The sequence below is a fragment of the Garra rufa genome, chromosome 16 (assembly GCF_049309525.1).
Source record: "Garra rufa chromosome 16, GarRuf1.0, whole genome shotgun sequence".
Classification (NCBI taxonomy): Eukaryota; Metazoa; Chordata; class Actinopteri; order Cypriniformes; family Cyprinidae; genus Garra; species Garra rufa.
In genome coordinates, this window is record NC_133376.1 from 3,192,989 (window position 1) to 3,212,502 (window position 19,514).

General features: G+C 37.3%; 1 protein-coding gene across 1 annotated transcript; it reads right to left on the reverse strand.

Moving 5' to 3' along the window:
• Positions 1 to 691: 691 nt before the first annotated feature.
• Positions 692 to 14,708, reverse strand: LOC141288823 (iron-sulfur clusters transporter ABCB7, mitochondrial-like). The gene is made up of 2 exons (XM_073820990.1): positions 14,605 to 14,708; positions 692 to 1,633 (listed from the first exon to the last, which is right to left on the reverse strand). The coding sequence occupies exons 1-2, from the start codon at positions 14,695 to 14,697 to the stop codon at positions 1,418 to 1,420; spliced, it is 309 nt and encodes a 102-aa protein (XP_073677091.1). The 5' UTR covers positions 14,698 to 14,708; the 3' UTR covers positions 692 to 1,417.
• Positions 14,709 to 19,514: the final 4,806 nt, after the last annotated feature.

The window sequence follows — 19,514 nt, forward strand, 5'->3', positions numbered from 1 at the left end:
AAATACTTGCTCTTTGTAGAGTAAAACACTGGTATATATCATAGTATCATAGTATGTATTTAGTAAAAATAGACTTTTCCTGTGTCCTGTGTGCATATTATCCACCCTATCTGCCCTAAACAGTACTGAAAATTACTACCATCACATAGAATTTAGGACGGATAGTACGTACATCGGGACGCAGGCTTTGATTCCCTTTGATACTCTTGTATACGGCAAGTTCACCGGAAGAAGCCCCAATCCGGAAGCCAGAAACACGGAAGTGTGAAAAAGGCTAATTGTTCTCCATGTCACCCTGGCAGCATGTTGGAGAGTGCTTTTCTCTAATTAATGACAGAATTTTCATCTTTGGGTGAACTATTCCTTTAAATATCAGTATTATGAGAACCATATATCATGTAAATCCCATACTTACTTTTTTTTAGTAATTTACACTTTACCTGCATTTACTCTTAAACACTTCAAAACAAAACTGCACCACTGCTTTTACGACAAACTATGTCTTCTCCAAGAATTTCTTCTTTACAATCAACAGCACCTTGACACTTCTGATTTAAAAAAATAAATAAAATTGATAGTAAAATATACACCATAAAATATCTCCCATAAAAGTTTCACTCTAGCAGAGGTGTATTCAAGATATTTTATGTATGAAATGCACTTTAAAGATTTTTCCGGACAAAAGCATGAGTCACGTCATTGACACATTTATTCACCCAACGCCCCTCATTCATCTCACACTCGCAAATGAATGAAAGTGATGCACATTTACAACATCTTTCAGATGCCCCTCTGTACATTCAGGGTCTGCTCAAATAATGATTCACAGCCTTTTTTCATGGACACACTGATTTGAGTTCCAATGAACGATTGAACCGGTCCATTTGAAATGTTTTAAACTAAATATGATTAGCTGGAGAAAAAAAAGCATGCTCTCAGACACTCGAAGAAATACGTTTATTAAATACAAGTTGTTAAACGCACTTGCAATGACATCTCATTCAGATTTGGTATAAATTAATGTCGGTTAAACACGAGGTGCCAACGTTCACAGAAAATCTTCAAAATGGTCCGGCGTATCTAACATAATTCTCCAGACAAAATATCTACCCAATGATATGTGCACTCTATACAATGCGCTCAAAAATATTGCATTAGTAATATGTACATACCCATAATAAAAACAACTGACACGAGTTCCAGATGACATAGACAAATCTTTTAAAACGGGTTCAAACCACCCTGATGGCTACTGAAAATAAAGGCATGTCATTGGCCCTTGAAGTTATGGAAAAATCACAAAGAGGAAGGACACCCCTGTCAGTTTTGAGCCCTCGCTGTAATCACAGTCCGGCGGACATCCAGACGCTCGTGTGAAAGGCTGAAGCAGGTCTGGGCACGACGAGAGCCCGTAGCCTCAGCATGAGCAGTTCCCGCAGCCCTTCACGCTGTTCATGATCTCCTCCTGCAGTTTCTTGCGTTCCTCCTCTTTCTGCGACACGCGTTCGGGAACAGGCGCAGGCTTGCTGCCGTTATTCGCGGTTCTGCTGTTCTGTGTGTTCCACAGGTCGGCGTACAGGCCGCCCGGCGTGTTCAGCAGACTCCGATGATTGCCGCGTTCGGCCACCTTCCCCTGCGTCACGTGAACAAGAGGAGACAGCGAGAGTTGAGTGAGAAAAGGCAGGTACATTTGTGGCATGCTGCCAATCACCACAGAATTGAATCATTCCTCAGTTTGCAAACACAACTTCAACTGACCACATGCACGGATTACTTCCTTGTTTTAGTCAAGCCAGCTCAGTCATTTCTGGTCAGCTGTACTGTGCAGTAATATGAGCGTACTTTGCCCATTTTCTCTGCATAATCCATTCTCAATCAAAGAAAAGTTTTGTTTGTCTAAGAGGAACAAACGTCCATGTATACCGTTTCAAGAATGATAAACACTAGTTCAAAAAAACATGTCAGTGAATCTGCTACGATTGACAGTAATAACCGGACGAAACATCTGACAATCGGTGATTCAGACTAAATTCAGAGTAACAAAACTACAGCAGGAACAAGTTTGTGTTGGTTAAATATAGGCTATTTAATAGCTTTTACACTTCAAGATAAAGCTTAAAAATGTAGTTATTAAATTATATAAAATATTTCAAATTCATAGTGAGTGCATTTATTTAATTTGTAGTGAACTATATATACGAATTTAAATAATTCACCCTTATAGGCTGTTTGTGTCTGAGCTTATTTATTTAATGACTTTCTGCACTTGCTATACTAGATACTTCGGTGTGGCGAAAGTACTACAATTTATTATCCTAGTAATTTTACAACAAATCAAAAAGCAAAACTTAAAAAAAACTAGGGAGTTGAAATGGCAGCTGCAGCCAATGATTGATCCTCTGCTGCCATCTTCTGGTTATATGGGTCATTACATGTCATTTTCATCTTAAAAAGACATTTTCTGTCAAAAGACATATTTCCATGCCGTCTTTATGATTGAAAAGTGAATATTTGAAGTGAATTTTATTGCACAGCTGTAGAGTATAAAATATTACAATATTTTAAAAATGAGTTCATAACTGTGAAGGCAAGTCACTGATTATCAAGAGTACGATTAAGATGTCCTTGAAGAGATGTATCACTACTAGCTAGCTAACGTTAGCCTAAACATGTTATGACAGTGTTTAGCTGTCAGCATTTAAATGTACAACTATGCAGGTGCTCTCCTGGGATTGCCAGGCTCGGCATTTCAATGATATGTTGTTAAATAACATCAAACTGAATGTTCATGCTGCTATCACTATTTACAATGTTGCAATTATTATTTTTCTCAATAGAGGAGTCTCAAGAGTGTTCACCTATATTTAGCACATATAAAATGAGCTTCAGCAGAAGTTTATGAGCTGCTTATCATTATGCGCAAGTTTTAAAGAAGGCTCAGTGCATATGGTCAATTGATTAAGGCATGCAGAGAATGTGACAGAAGGGAAGATTTTTAGCTAATTAAATTTCAGTCACATCCTCAAATAAAGCAACTAAAGTTTTAGATGCATGTTTTTGATGCAATTCCTTAAATGTTCTTTTTTTAGGTCAAAATTTTTAATTTAAGGTCACTTTAAGGTCATAAATGTAGGTCATAAATGTATTTCAGGCTGCTTTATAATTAAACATCCTGCATTATGCAGAACATACCGTCTTCTGGTTATTACTAATATTTCAGATACACAAACTGCATCTGGAATTTGATTCAAATGTTTAAAATAGTCTTGTTTAAAAAACAGTCTTAGGCAGAAAAAAAAAAAAAAAAAAAACCTACTGTGCTGTGTTTTCATTCTATCCCTTTATTGAGGAGAAACAAATTTGATACATTTTAATTGTTCTTAGTGCACTCCTACATTTTTACAATTAGGAACACATGCTCCTTGGGAAAAATTAAGCATCAAGCCTCGAGTGTGCAGTCCGCATTCAATGCAATGCAATTAAAGAATACGTGGCACACTATAAAAAAAAAAAAAATCTTTGTTTTTATAAACAGAGAGTTACATCAGGTAATCAGCAGAATGTCACATTTTAACAGTTTAACATGGTTTAAACCCAGAATAATCATTTAACTTTCAATGAGACTCGTTAAGAGCATGCAAGGTTAACAACAATAATCTATTCTTTCGCCAGGGTCATCGTGTGAGAACAGCACCGATGCACAGCAATGTTCTGATAAACAGACACAAGAGGGAAAAACTGAGTGTTCATGCAGGCTTTGCCTTGGGATTGTTTCAGGAGGCCAGAGGGAGTTATTCAGCATTTAAGCTTGGTTTCTTTTATTGACACCTCGATATTCAGTAGCATAACGCTGCCTGCAGTCAGGCCGACTGTGCAGCTCCATCCAAATTTGAAGAACTGGGCAAAACAAGAGATTTAGTGCCGAGAAGGGGCGCTGACAGAGAGACAGTGTGTGTAATATTTGAGAAAGGTCTTAAGAGAGCTGAGACTTAGAGCAGGGATGCAGCGGTGTGGGCGTACATGCAGCATTGCCTCTTAAAAGACTGCCAGCAACAAAGCTAAGTATGAAATGAGCTTGCACAATGACAAGTCAACGAGTCTCCCGGCTGTTTGCTAGTTACTCGCATCAATTACGGCGCCACTTTTGCCAAGCAAGACTCAAACACTGCTAGTATTTTTAGCAGCTGTGTCACTGACAGCTTGGATCGGTGTAATTATGACCCATTTTTGATACTGCTGGGAAAATGCAACATTTCACAACAATATTTGCTTCTGTTTCTTAGACCTAAGAACATGATGTTCGTTTAAAGCGCTTTTCCGGCAGCCGGGATTTTTTTCTGGCTGCAGCTGCATCACGTGCTCCACCCCCCACCCGCATCCAGATTGAAAAGGTCTCCACACATGGGAGACAAACAAAGGTGTCGCTGAGCACTGGGCAAAAGGTATTTCCAATGTTAATGAGCTAAAAATCTAACGGCCCAGCCCCCGCACACTGCCCTCTGCCCCCACATGGCTAAAGATGCTTTTATGCTATGAGCGCACACGCTAGCATCAGAAGCATGCATTGACGTGAATGTTTCTACTACAGACTGAAGGAAGGGACACTAAAAAGGATACTAAAAATGCTGGCAATTCAGTACTAAGTTAACTTTCTACAGTAAGAGTGGTATAAAGACTCAATTCGAACACAAATGTTGTGAAGTGATTTGAATGTGCATTGAATGTCTTCTTCCTGATTTGGCCAGTGAATCTCGTTTGCTAGAAGCACAATTAGCTATCATTTTTCACTTTCATTGTATTGTTTATTAGCAGTAAATAACCAGATTCAGTACACAACTAGTGCTAAATGAACTAATAAGATCACCAAAACCAAGTACTTGTAATTGGATGGAGGGAACGGAGACATTATGTCAAAGTTCCTCCACTAGTGGTCGCACTTGGGAGCCCAGACACCTCTGAAACATGGGCAGCCACAGTTCCCTTGCCCCTCTCTGTTCCCTCCATCAGGGAACGAGGGTTACCATATGTAACCGAGACATTCCCTTTCAGTCGGTCACTTCAACGTTGTGTTGAAGTTCCAACACTAGGGGTCCCTATACAAAGCAACACAACTGACTGAACCGCGTTAGGAGGCTACGGTGGCACAGATGCTGACAAGACAAACATGTCATAAACAAATGCACCTCTTCTCTTCGAAACCTTCCAACAAACAGGCAGTATGACCTTATTCTTCTCCATCTGGGAGAATACCCAAAAAATGGTAGAGGTCATCTCAGTTGGAAGCCTTTCCTCAAAAATACTAATAAAATTCAATGGCTGGTAGACCTGGTTGCTGGGAAGTGTTCGCTTCCTCCAATGAGAAAATAACACTACAGAGGCTACCCTATAGGCTTGTTAAAGGAAGTCCCACATAGTGAAGGTTTCTGCGCCAAGGTGAGAACTATCAAGCACAGAACCTGGTGACAGAGCAGCACTCTCTGTCCAGGGGAACACTGAGTCCTGTAGAAAACTGAGCTGTGGAAGATACACATGTGACCACCATAGAAAGTGACAACATATGGAGTACTAAACCAATATTGCCCCTTTTCTACCAAAGCAGTTTGAGTGCTGGTTTGGAGCCAGAGCCTAGTTTCAAATCAGTTATTCGTCTTTCGACACCCAAAGCACAAGCTCTGAACCAGGAAAAGTGATTTGTAAGTAGCACCAAAACATTGCTGGTCTAGATATAAGAACCACTTGCGTTAGGGGACCTCCATTTTTGAAATAGCAGTTTAAACACAAACACGTTGGGTTCGCCATGTTTTGATGTCGATGTAGGTTCACAAAGCAATAAACATCAATAGCAACGCAATGTCTGCCACTGTTAATATTAGACTTGTTCAGGATGTGTCAGCGCTGTGTGGACTGGTCGGTGTGTGGCATAAAGGTGCCCCAAGAGCAATTCAAAAGCTTAAAGAGTTGTCTGCTCTCCAACCGCTCTTGCGGTGCTTTCGTGTCATAAATTGGTCGGCCTGCGTGGCCCCGATGCATCTTGAGCAAGTTTGTGTTTGGCACTGCTCTGTGGTAGCTCTCTAGCCTGTGAAAAGGCAAACCAGTTCTTAAAAGGCTCACTAGTCGATTCAACTCCAAACCGGCAATAGCACTGGCTCTGAACTAGCACCTGGTTGCTGCTGCTGGAAAAGGGGTATATGAGAGTTGACTCGAGGGACACTTACAATTAATGGTTTCTGCAGTCAGTTCCTGTAGTTCTGTTCAAAGGTTATAGAATCTTGTAAATGTATTAGGTGTAGCCCAGACTATAGCTCTACAAATGTCTGATAGTGAGGCACCATTTGCCAAAGCTGATGAAGCGGCAATGCCCCTGGTCGAGTGAGCTCTCACTCCTAGGGGGCACAATAAGCCTCTGGCCTGATAAGCCATGAAAATCGGATCCACAATCCAGTGGGAGATTCTGTTTGAAGACAGTATTCCCCTTTTTGCTGTTTTCCAAAGCAGACAAAGAGCTGTTCAGATGATCTGAAACTCTGTGTGTGCTCCAAATAGTCCTGATAGAGGTAAGTGCAGTCAGGAAGGCCATTTTCATAGAGAGGGCATGAAGCTCAACTGACTGGAGAGGCTCAAACATATCTCTCTGTAAGGCCAGAAAGACCACTGAGAGATCCCAAGAAGGGATAAGGCGCAGTCTCAGAGGATTCCACCTCTGCGCACCTCTCAGGAATCTAATAATTAGACTGTGCTTCACCACCAATCTGCCACCCAAAGGCTTTGTAGTTATAGCGGCCACATACACCTTCAGTGTAGACTTAAAACAGGTCATTGTCCAGGCCCTCTTGGAGGAAGGATACCACTGACCCAATACCACATCTCTGTGGATCCTCCCCACAAAAACACGCCACTTTAGGTTGTATAGCCGCCTATATAGGGGGCCCTAGCCTGAGTAATGTTTTTCACCAGGTTCCAGAGGCATGGGCTGCGGGTGCCAGATTGTGCCCTGCCCCATCTTGGATGGGGGGGGGGGGATAGGCTCTATCGCTAGAAGGATAGCCATCTCTGCCTAAAGGATAGCAGCATTCTTTCCTCATACAGAGGTAAATAAAATGCCACTGTACTTCGTTGGCCAACTGAATCACGTAGCTGAATCAAATGGTTCCGACCAGCTGGATGGGCTGAGGAGTGCTAACCAAATGTCCCTGACAAGGCGTGAAGATGGGTGAGCAACACCGACCTTGCTCCTCAGGTCTGTTGAGGAAGCCACTGATGTACACAGGAACTGGGGTTAGTCCTGCTGACTTGGCAACAGACCTGGAGCATCAACACACAAGGCACCAATGCAGCTGCATCTGAACAGGCTTTGACGTTTAAATTCAGCACCTGGTCATCGTGACAACGAGGGGCCATGAACGCAGTGTTTATCTGTGTATGACCTAGGTAAAAAGGAAACTCTTTTATTGACTGTTTGGTGGCAAACGGCATCCACCGGGCTGGTTAGAAAGTCCCTTCAGTCTCAGTCGCTTGTCTCAGATCCGCTTTAAAGCCTGCTGAGGATTCTTAGTAGCCTGATGACAAGCTGTAGGTGCCACCTTCCTGTGAGCGGACTGCCACTATTTGGGCTTGACTGCTTTGAGGGTCCAGGGGTAGAACCTGACCCATGATGAGGCAGAATGTGTTTAATAGCATCCGTCTGACATCACCCTCCCCAGAGCCCGTGCTGTGACTTTCGTAGCCCAAAGTGCATAATCAGTCCCCGAGCGCAACTCCTACATCATCTTTGGGTTGGGACCACCCTCGTGCAGATCTTTCAGCACCTTTGCAGACACAGCTTGTCTAGAGGCTGCATAAGCTCTAGCCACGCAGGACAAAATGAACTCAAGATGCCCTGGATGGGAGTCTCGGGCAGCCCCAACAGCAGTACTTTCACTACACTCATTTTTGTGTGAAGGAAGGAGAGACGCTGCCCTTGATGTAGATCCAACGACAAGAAGACAGGTGAATGAAGTGCAGCCAGCTTTTCAGAGAGAGGCTGCATCAGCTCCAAAGAACAGAATGAGAGAGCAAATGCACGCTGGCCTATTTATACCTGGATATTCGGGGCATGGCCAGCTATGCAAATTTTGCTTGCCAATTTCGCTGGCTTTTTATAAATGATGTCTAAGGTGTCTGGGCTCCCAAGTGCAACTCATAGTGCTGAAATTCGACAATGTCTACAATATCATCTTTTTATAAATGAGTTTAATCCTTATGTACACAAAATGTGTGATCTAAGAGTTCAAATTTTTTGTCATGCAATTTTTAATCTACACTCAGCACTGTGGACAAATGACATTGTTTGACTTGCTATAGGTGATGACAGCCTTATAACTGTATGTAAAAATGTTAGATTTTCTGTTATTATAATACAAGTACTTTTATTTAATGTTCTTTTAAGTACTTTTAATATTGATTACTTCTTATTTAAAACTCTGAATGTTGATACTGCTGTTAGAAACCTGACAAACATACCGCACTGTTTTCTTTTGGATTTATTAGGTTTAATTAGTTTTCTTCTTCTTTAATTTATACATTACTTCAGAAGACATGAAGCATGCTGATATTTAAATGTGTTAACATTTCTACAATTAATAAAGGAGTTTAATAATATTAGTTTTTGGTGCAATAACAAATTGTGATTATTGTGATAAACTGTGCTATTTCTAGTATAAGTTTACTAACGTCAGAGAACTACCAATATGCAAAGGTGTTGAAAATATGATGCAGCTCTACAAGGAGTATTATTTTTTTATTTTTATTATAAATATTTGTCTCATACATGGTCTAATTAATTGAGTGGTGTTTTTGACTCCAAATTCAAAAGGGTGGATTGCAAATTTGATTACATCGTTTAAAAATAAGAAGTTATTCCACATTCCTCAGTGATGTGGTTTAGGCTCTTCATCAGTCACTGACTCAAATATGATTGCATTATAGGAGAGAGTTTCTAGATTTATGAACTGTGTTGGTATTACAAACTATATGCATAGCGTGGTAACCAATTAGACCAGTTATATTTTTGAATCAAAGTCTGATAAACAAACTCTGAAAAGTTATTATAAAAGCATGTGTGCACACTTTGTGTACATTACCAATTTAAAAATCTAAAACCTTAACCACCTAACTTTACCACACTAATGCAATCTTTGGTTTGGGATTCATGTATGGATTTAACTGTAAATAAAAAATTATGCAATGCAATGCAATTTGAAAGACAAATACTGCCATAGATATAGCAACACATGGTCAGTTACCATATAGACCATAGTTTTCATTTAATTAAAGTTTTAATTAAAATTATTATTCATTCATCATACAATTTGATAGGAAATGTAGTTTTAGCACATGCTGGTAAATGAGTTTTGCTACAAATTTGTTTAGGCATGGAGTTTATAAATATTAATAATAAATATTATTTATAAAGAATATGACTACAATTGGTTTATATTTTTCATTCTTTTTCTGTATGCAGTTTGAATTTGGAGCGAGGGGAATTAAATATATGTTGTCTTTTAAATTTAAATGTTTTGTATATTCACCAGTATTTTACATTATTTCTGAATGTAATAAAACGTTACTTATACACTAATACACTGCCATTTTTCTTCTCAAAAATATGGTAATATAATTAAAAGTACTTAATTTTTGGAATCAGATTATATATAACCAGCGACTAATATGCAGACAGACATTATGCAAACTGGAACACAGACTTTTATGAGACCTGCAGCAACAAACTCAAGTGTGGTCCACTGATGTTGATCCAAAAAGACATAAGAGATAATGCAGTATGTCACCGACAAACTCCACACCCATTTCAAGGGCAACTTTGGAGGATACAGTCATCATTTCACAAGATCCCATTTACCAAAAGACTGGATCTCAATAGCAGAACAATGTACAAGGACAGCAGCAAGAGAAATGAAAGAAACACAAGAGATGTTCAAATGAATGCTTTTATCCTATCTGTGAACTCCATACACATCTGAAACTAAACTGATCACACTTTTGTTTCCATGTAGCCATGTAACGACCACACTCTCACAAAAACATTTAAACCTCAGGGCCAAACACTATATGGGAGGAGGCTAATGTTTTCCTATAGGTTCCTTTCACATGACTCACATTTGGCCTTCAACACGAGAGTCTTGCGCTGCTTTGACCTCCATGTGAAAAGCAGTACAGACAGCATTGCAGAAAGGGTATTTGAAGAAGTTGCTAGGTAGCAACAAAGAGGGGTGTGTATGATATGTCTTTATCATAGCACTGTGTCATAGCACTGGCATACAACTCGATGGTTCTAGGTACTATGCATTGGGTTTGGCCGAACAGTTAAGGCCATATGCATGGTGACAAACTGCATCCCAGTGTAAATGCATGTCATTCTCTTTCTATTATAATGTGAAACAACCAAACATATAAAGTGAACCCAGATTCTTGCAAACCACCCAAAGTGAATGTCGCCCACAGGCTGACAGACACAATAAGTGAGTGGCGGATGACTGTTGTTTTGCAACGTTCATGACAACACAGGCGGCATGAATCTTTCAATGGAGATACGTGAGCTTTTGTTTCTCGCCCGCATCGTCTGAGCTGCGATGTCATATGTTGATCATACAACTAGTACACAAGTAAAACTAAACAGTCCTGCAAATGCTAATAAATGTCAGTCCCACCTTCATAGATCAATCTGTTTTGACTTTAAACACTGCCCACATATGAACATATATTGCTTATAAGTGGTAAATAACCAGATTTAGTAAACAACTAGTGCTGGATGAACTAATAAGTACTTGTAATTGGATGGAAGGAACATATATTGTGTTTTCCTCACTGTGGACTGCATACATATAAACAAACTACATGTTTGAAAGATGCAGACATTTATACTCAGGGACATGGGTGACATTAGGTGGGGCAGTCGCCTATGGTTAGTCATGGAATACCCAACAGCCCAGCTGCAACTAGAGCGGTTAGCTCCAACCCCCGGTTGTATGGGGGGTACTAGATAGAGCTAAATTCCCTCAAACGAAAGCAAAAGCAATTGAAGATCTGGCAAACTATCCAAATTGTTTTTGCAGTGTTGAGCAATGTAGCCAATCACAGACATATCTGTTGATTTCCAACGATTAGAAACAGTTTGTCAGAATTCACTCAACGCCGAAAGCGCCGGATCCGTTAAGTGCAGATGTGATGTAAATAAAAGATTCATTGTGTAGTTTAGAGAGCTTTATTGATTATAACGGAACTTTGTGAGATCTCTATGAGCTAAGATTATTGACCCTGTCTGACAGCTTATCAGAAATTTCGGCCTGGGTCTGACCCGAGCCCGTTTTTATAAACAGCGCCCAGCAGAAAACTGACCATAGCCTGTTTGATCAATTTGCCTTCTCAAATCATCAAGACTTGCGTAAAATAAAATCTACAGATACAGAACAGTTGAAGTATAAAACAATGTTAGTTTAAAAGTTAAACCTAGATAAATGTGCGCTATTAGGCGCATATCCAATAGTTTGGGCAGAGAGTGGAAGCTAAAGTATGGAGTTAAAATTGTTGCATAATTCCAAATAAATACATTATGATCCACAAATAAATGTAAAGCGATTTATTAAACCAAGCATAATGACAAAATAAAAAAATGAGATCCACAAATAAATCTTAGAGTTCCACAAACATAAATTATATTCACAAGTAAAAAAAAAAAAAAATTGAATTGCAAATAAAAAAATACTCAAATATTTTTTTTATTATACAAACACAACTTTGCCCGGCATTTATATGTGAATCGCGTAATGTGCATTTGTAGATCGCTGCGCGTATTTGTGAATTTTGAAACATTTCAAGCGTCAAGACTCAAACTAATCCACAAATGGATGGACTCCACCCACCTTCTACTTAAGCCAATCAGATACCGGCCACGTGGGGCTGACCAATCGTTGCACGTTCTCGCTCCAACCAATCACGTTTTCACGGTGACCGTAAGGTCACTTATGTTTGTCTTGGCCACGACATTTAAACTCGTGAGAACATGATATTATGTTATATGTTATACGTCGTTATTTTCCCCTTCATTTCGATCTCTTTACTTAACGTTCTGAATGTAGGTTCTATGACTGGGATATTTACTGGAATGCAGTTCAAAGGTTGAATTTAATATATATTGTATTTTATTTAGTCTAATTAACAGACAAATATAGCGTTTCAGTGAAGAGTGAATTATTCACGTAGTTTCGTTTGGAAATCATTTATCGTCACACAGTAAAATAGGCCTACATTCCTTCTATTAACTGATCGTCTTTTTCCATATTTGTATTATTATTATCGTCATCATTATTATAATTATTACTATTATTATTAGCCTATTATTATTGTATATTTTTATATTTTTGTTTATATTCGTTTCCCCCCCTTAATTTTGATCTCTTAACGTTCTATATGGAAATGATACTGTAAATGCTTGACGTGCTATATGACTATGAGTTTTACTGGAATGTAGTTTAAAGGTTGAATTGAACATATATTTTATTTTGTTTCGTCTAATAAATAGACTAGATTATATAATACTATACTGTTTCACTGAGGAATGAATCATTCACATATAGTTTCATTTGTAAATGAAAACAAGCTCATTTATGGTCACACACAGGCATAAATACAATCATAAAGTCATATAGCACATGTCAAGCATTTTACAGTATAATTTCCATATAGAACGTTAAGAGATCAAAATTAAGGGGGGAAACGAATATAAACAAAAATAAAAATACATACAATAATAATAGGCTAATAATAATAGTAATAATTATAATAATGATGACGATAATAATAATAATACAAATACGGAAAAAAGACGATCAGTTAATAGAAGGAATGTAGGCCTATTTTACTGTGTGACTGTGTAAATGATTTCCAAATGAAACTACGTGAATAATTCACTCTTCACTGAAACACTATATTTGTCTGTTAATTAGACTAAATAAAATACAATATATGTTAAATTCAACCTTTGAACTGCATTCCAGTAAATATCCCAGTCATAGAACCTACATTCAGAACGTTAAGTAAAGAGATCGAAATGAAGGGAAAATAATGAATATGACTAATAAAATATAATACTTATAATACATATAATACATATAATGCATATAATATATAACATATGAGGTTCGCACAAATTAATATCTTGTGGCCACGACATAATATCATGTTCTCACGAGTTTAAATGTCGTGGCCACAACAAACATAAGTGACCTTACGGTCACCGTAAAAACGTGATTGGTTGGAGCGAGAACGTTCAACGATTGGTCAGCCCCACGTGGCCGGTATCTGATTGGCTTAAGTAGAAGGTGGGTGGAGTCCATCCATTTGTGGATTAGTTTGAGTCTTGACACTTGAAATGTTTCAAAATTCACAAATACGCGCAGCGATCTACAAATGCACAGAGAGCAATCCACAAATACGCGTTTTTATGTTTTTTATTTGCAATTCAATTTTTTTACTTGTGAATATAATTTATGTTTGTGGAACTCTAAGATTTATTTGTGGATCTCATTTTATTCATTTTGTGATTATGCTTGGTTTTTGTCAATCGCTTTACATTTATTTGTGGATCATAATGTATTTATTTGGAATTATGCAACAATTTTAACTCCATACTAAAGCAGCTTTGCAGGACATGGAGGCATCGACGCAATCAATTGCATTTTTTTTCAGTGGAAACAATTTTAAAATTATTTGTGTGCACTCAACAAAACGTTACAAAAAGTGCTTTTATAAAATAATGAAAACATGATGCGCTTTCTGCCGTCTCATTCTTGAAAAGGAGCTCTTCACAAAAATGAACCGAAACTTAGCGAATACATGCCTCACAGACATGATTCTGTTCAAAAAGGAGATTGCGAGTCAGGATCTTTGCAACGTCCTTACTGAAAACTGGCCTGAAGCCCATCCCTAGGGGTGCAAAAACCTTAAATGTGGGACTGAAATGCAGCGCTCTAATTGACTGCTTTGATGCACTGCCATTCAGTAAGGAGCTGTTTTAATGCTTACATTTATTTATTAAAAAACAACAACATAAAGTGTGATAATTTCATTTCGATACTTTTTATATGAATTTTCATTCATTCTCAAACCTAGCTTTTATTTTGGTGGGTTGCCATTAAGTATATGTGCTAGCCATTTTTGCCAAATTTAGAAATTCAACTTTCTTTTCATGTTGCAAAAAATAATGAATGAATAAATAAAAATCACAACATATTTTTTTTCTAATGCTGAGCAGCCCCAACTCTTTGTTGTAACTCACTATTTAGGTAATCATTATAAATTCATCGGTAATCATTGGCTACCCTCAAAAGGTCAGCACCCACTGGGGTCAATTTTTTTTAACTTTGACCAGGGAGTAACACTGTAGCTTCAAAATTGAATGCATTGAAAAATGTTGAAATGAATCTTAAAAGTTTGGTTTTTAAGACAAAATTATTTCTTAAGAAGATGAGAATTATGCACTGGCTTCTAAAACATGATTTCTGGATGTTTGAGCACCTGTCACACACATTTACAGGTTTCAGATGAGCTTACCTGATTTAGTACAATAATCTCATCTGCATCCACAATGGTGGACAGCCGGTGTGCAATAAAGACAGATGTTCTGTCCCTCACCATGTCCTTCATGGAAGTCAGAATATTCTAGAAGGAAAATGAGACAAACAAAAATCACAATGTGTTGCTTCTCTTTTATCCTTCCTCCTCTGAATGAATCTGCAAGGCTGAAAAAGCTTTTGAGATGTTTCATTAAGAAGATGTCTGCCTCATGACAGCAACATTTTCCAGCAATAACAAGTACTGATATGATTGACAGGATTTATATGAAGACCTTCTGACAATAAGATACATTAAAACACTGTCGAAAGCAGACAGAGCAAACACTTTCTTGACTATAATAAGGCATAAAGCCTTGTGAAAATGAAAAAGCTTAGTGTAAATATCAAATGGAAAGCGTTCTCAAAGCAACAGGGGAAAACCTGCAGCATTGAGCAGAAATTCAATCTTTAAAGATCTGTTAGTGCTGGTGGTTAGATCTATACTGCTAAAAAGTTCAAAAACTAGGCAGATAAACCAAATAGGTTTAGTCTTTTAGCACACAAAAAGAGCAAAACCTTCTCAATCTGGCTGGCTTGCATTAAAGACATAGTTCACCCAAAAATGAAGATTTGCTGTTCATGTACTCACGCTCAGGTCATTCAAGATTTAGGTGACTTTTGTCTTCAGTAGGACAGTAAAGAACATTTTTAGCTGAAACCATGGTCCGATTCATAAAATACAAGTCAAAAGCTACCAACATTTGAGTCAAAAATAGTATATTGAGGAGAACAAAACTTATACCTGTGGCTCCTGATGATGTATTAGGGGCTTTCATTCAGGAGGAACCTTTTCATAGTTTCAACAACTATTGGCATAAGTTCCCGCTTTTTGGCGTGTCCACACCGCAGGAACTAGGACTGTATTTAGTTCTAGGAACTCCATTGAAGTAGGGTCTAAACCAGTTATATAGCAACTACCAGAGACATAAGTGTACTGTCAATGGACAAACGCATACGAAACAACCGCTACGTGGCATTTTTAAAAATCTGTGTAAAATATTTACTAAACGAACATGGAAAACAGCGATAATAATGGATTTAGCTACTTCTTGTCTGCAGCGTTGTGTTCTTTTCTCAGCCTCGATGATATGTAACAATGCAAGCTGTCATAGGAGATTTAGTCAGATTTTCGTGCTCTATTCATCAGGTAAATTGCGTGTTTACATTCAATCTCCGTTATCACGAAACCCATGACACGAAACAGCGAGCGGAAACTCAAACAGTGAAAGTGAGTTGTTCAAAACTATCTTTTTAGTAAACTCTGTGTACACGAACTAGGGCTGCTCGATTTTGGCAAAAATCATAATCACGATTATTTTGGTCAATATTGTAATCATGATTATTTAAACGATTATGACAGGCTCCAAAACTTTACATAGTGATTAATTTAAAGATAGCAATACAGCGAGAAAAAGATGCAAATAAAAAAAAAAACAGTGCTTTAAAATACTGAATACTTTTATGCAAGTCTAAAGTAGTCTAACAATACTACAGAAATTGAATTTGAATGTAAAATAAAACAATGTCTTCACTCTAATAGTTAAACATGCTTTGTTTCTTATTAAAACTAAAAACGTCCTTCATTCAAGAGCAGTGAGTGATGTTTCTTGTATAAAACGTATTTTTACGTTTTATTCATATTAGGCACAGAGACGCCAAAAGGAATATTATGTGTTGCCGCTTTTATGGAAGTAAAATACTGACAAATGTTTTTGAAGCAAAACAGGGTGCTGTATAGCACTAACTGAAATAAAATGCATGGTATTAACAGTGCTTGCATTTTAAGGTTGTGCAATTCAACATGGGTGGATATTTAGGCTGTGAATTTTTCAAGTGGAAACATAAAATTTCATTTGTAAAATTTTCAATGTTAATAATACAGATTATTTTAAAATACAACTTTCACAATTGCATTGTTTACAATTTCAATATTAAATATTCATATTATTTTAAAATACAAATTTAACAATTGCAGTGTTCAAAATTTCAATACTAAATAATTTCAATACAACCTTTGATACTTGACAGGACATTTCGGAGCGTATTATTTCGCTTCCAAAAATTCAGCGATTCAAATTCGCCAAGCAATTCGATGCTACACATCCGGGTATGGCAGGAAGAGCAATTGAGCATCGATACAAAATCGACGCCTGTTGCTTTCCGCTTCACCAGCAGGTGGTGAAGCGGAAAGCAACAGGCGTCGATTTTGTATCGATGCTCAATTGCTCTTCCTGCCATACCCGGATGTGTAGCATCGAATTGCTTGGCGAATTTGAATCGCTGAATTTTTGGAAGCGAAATAATACGCTCCGAAATGTCCTGTCAAGTATCAAAGGTTGTATTGAAATTATTTAGTATTGAAATTTTGAACACTGCAATTGTTAAATTTGTATTTTAAAATAATATGAATATTTAATATTGAAATTGTAAACAATGCAATTGTGAAAGTTGTATTTTAAAATAATCTGTATTATTAACATTGAAAATTTTACAAATGAAATTTTATGTTTCCACTTGAAAAATTCACAGCCTAAATATCCACCCATGTTGAATTGCACAACCTTAAAATGCAAGCACTGTTAATACCATGCATTTTATTTCAGTTAGTGCTATACAGCACCCTGTTTTGCTTCAAAAACATTTGTCAGTATTTTACTTCCATAAAAGCGGCAACACATAATATTCCTTTTGGCGTCTCTGTGCCTAATATGAATAAAACGTAAAAATACGTTTTATACAAGAAACATCACTCACTGCTCTTGAATGAAGGACGTTTTTAGTTTTAATAAGAAACAAAGCATGTTTAACTATTAGAGTGAAGACATTGTTTTATTTTACATTCAAATTCAATTTCTGTAGTATTGTTAGACTACTTTAGACTTGCATAAAAGTATTCAGTATTTTTAAAGCACTGTTTTTTTTTTATTTGCATCTTTTTCTCGCTGTATTGCTATCTTTAAATTAATCACTATGTAAAGTTTTGGAGCCTGTCATAATCGTTTAAATAATCATGATTACAATATTGACCAAAATAATCGTGATTATGATTTTTGCCAAAATCGAGCAGCCCTAGTTCGTGTACACAGAGTTTACTAAAAAGATAGTTTTGAACAACTCACTTTCACTGTTTGAGTTTCCGCTCGCTGTTTCGTGTCATGGGTTTCGTGATAACGGAGATTGAATGTAAACACGCAATTTACCTGATGAATAGAGCACGAAAATCTGACTAAATCTCCTATGACAGCTTGCATTGTTACATATCATCGAGGCTGAGAAAAGAACACAACGCTGCAGACAAGAAGTAGCTAAATCCATTATTATCGCTGTTTTCCATGTTCGTTTAGTAAATATTTTTACACAGATTTTTAAAAATGCCACGTAGCGGTTGTTTCGTATGCGTTTGTCCATTGACAGTACACTTATGTCTCTGGTAGTTGCTATATAACTGGTTTAGACCCTACTTCAATGGAGTTCCTAGAACTAAATACAGTCCTAGTTCCTGCGGTGTGGACACGCCAAAAAGCGGGAACTAGGACTGTATTTAGTTCTAGGAACTCCATTGAAGTAGGGTCTAAACCAGTTATATAGCAACTACCAGAGACATAAGTGTACTGTCAATGGACAAACGCATACGAAACAACCGCTACGTGGCATTTTTAAAAATCTGTGTAAAAATATTTACTAAACGAACATGGAAAACAGCGATAATAATGGATTTAGCTACTTCTTGTCTGCAGCGTTGTGTTCTTTTCTCAGCCTCGATGATATGTAACAATGCAAGCTGTCATAGGAGATTTAGTCAGATTTTCGTGCTCTATTCATCAGGTAAATTGCGTGTTTACATTCAATCTCCGTTATCACGAAACCCATGACACGAAACAGCGAGCGGAAACTCAAACAGTGAAAGTGAGTTGTTCAAAACTATCTTTTTAGTAAACTCTGTGTACACGAACTAGGGCTGCTCGATTTTGGCAAAAATCATAATCACGATTATTTTGGTCAATATTGTAATCATGATTATTTAAACGATTATGACAGGCTCCAAAACTTTACATAGTGATTAATTTAAAGATAGCAATACAGCGAGAAAAAGATGCAAATAAAAAAAAAAAACAGTGCTTTAAAAATACTGAATACTTTTATGCAAGTCTAAAGTAGTCTAACAATACTACAGAAATTGAATTTGAATGTAAAATAAAACAATGTCTTCACTCTAATAGTTAAACATGCTTTGTTTCTTATTAAAACTAAAAACGTCCTTCATTCAAGAGCAGTGAGTGATGTTTCTTGTATAAAACGTATTTTTACGTTTTATTCATATTAGGCACAGAGACGCCAAAAGGAATATTATGTGTTGCCGCTTTTATGGAAGTAAAATACTGACAAATGTTTTTGAAGCAAAACAGGGTGCTGTATAGCACTAACTGAAATAAAATGCATGGTATTAACAGTGCTTGCATTTTAAGGTTGTGCAATTCAACATGGGTGGATATTTAGGCTGTGAATTTTTCAAGTGGAAACATAAAATTTCATTTGTAAAATTTTCAATGTTAATAATACAGATTATTTTAAAATACAACTTTCACAATTGCATTGTTTACAATTTCAATATTAAATATTCATATTATTTTAAAATACAAATTTAACAATTGCAGTGTTCAAAATTTCAATACTAAATAATTTCAATACAACCTTTGATACTTGACAGGACATTTCGGAGCGTATTATTTCGCTTCCAAAAATTCAGCGATTCAAATTCGCCAAGCAATTCGATGCTACACATCCGGGTATGGCAGGAAGAGCAATTGAGCATCGATACAAAATCGACGCCTGTTGCTTTCCGCTTAC

Bases quoted from the DNA above. Each gene is read 5' to 3' on its own strand.
- LOC141288823 (XM_073820990.1), bottom strand. From the start codon at position 14,697: ATGAAGGACATGGTGAGGGACAGAACATCTGTCTTTATTGCACACCGG. The intron at 1,634-14,604 runs GTAAGCTCATCT...CACGTGACGCAG, and splicing joins AGATTATTGTACTAAATCAG to GGGAAGGTGGCCGAACGCGG.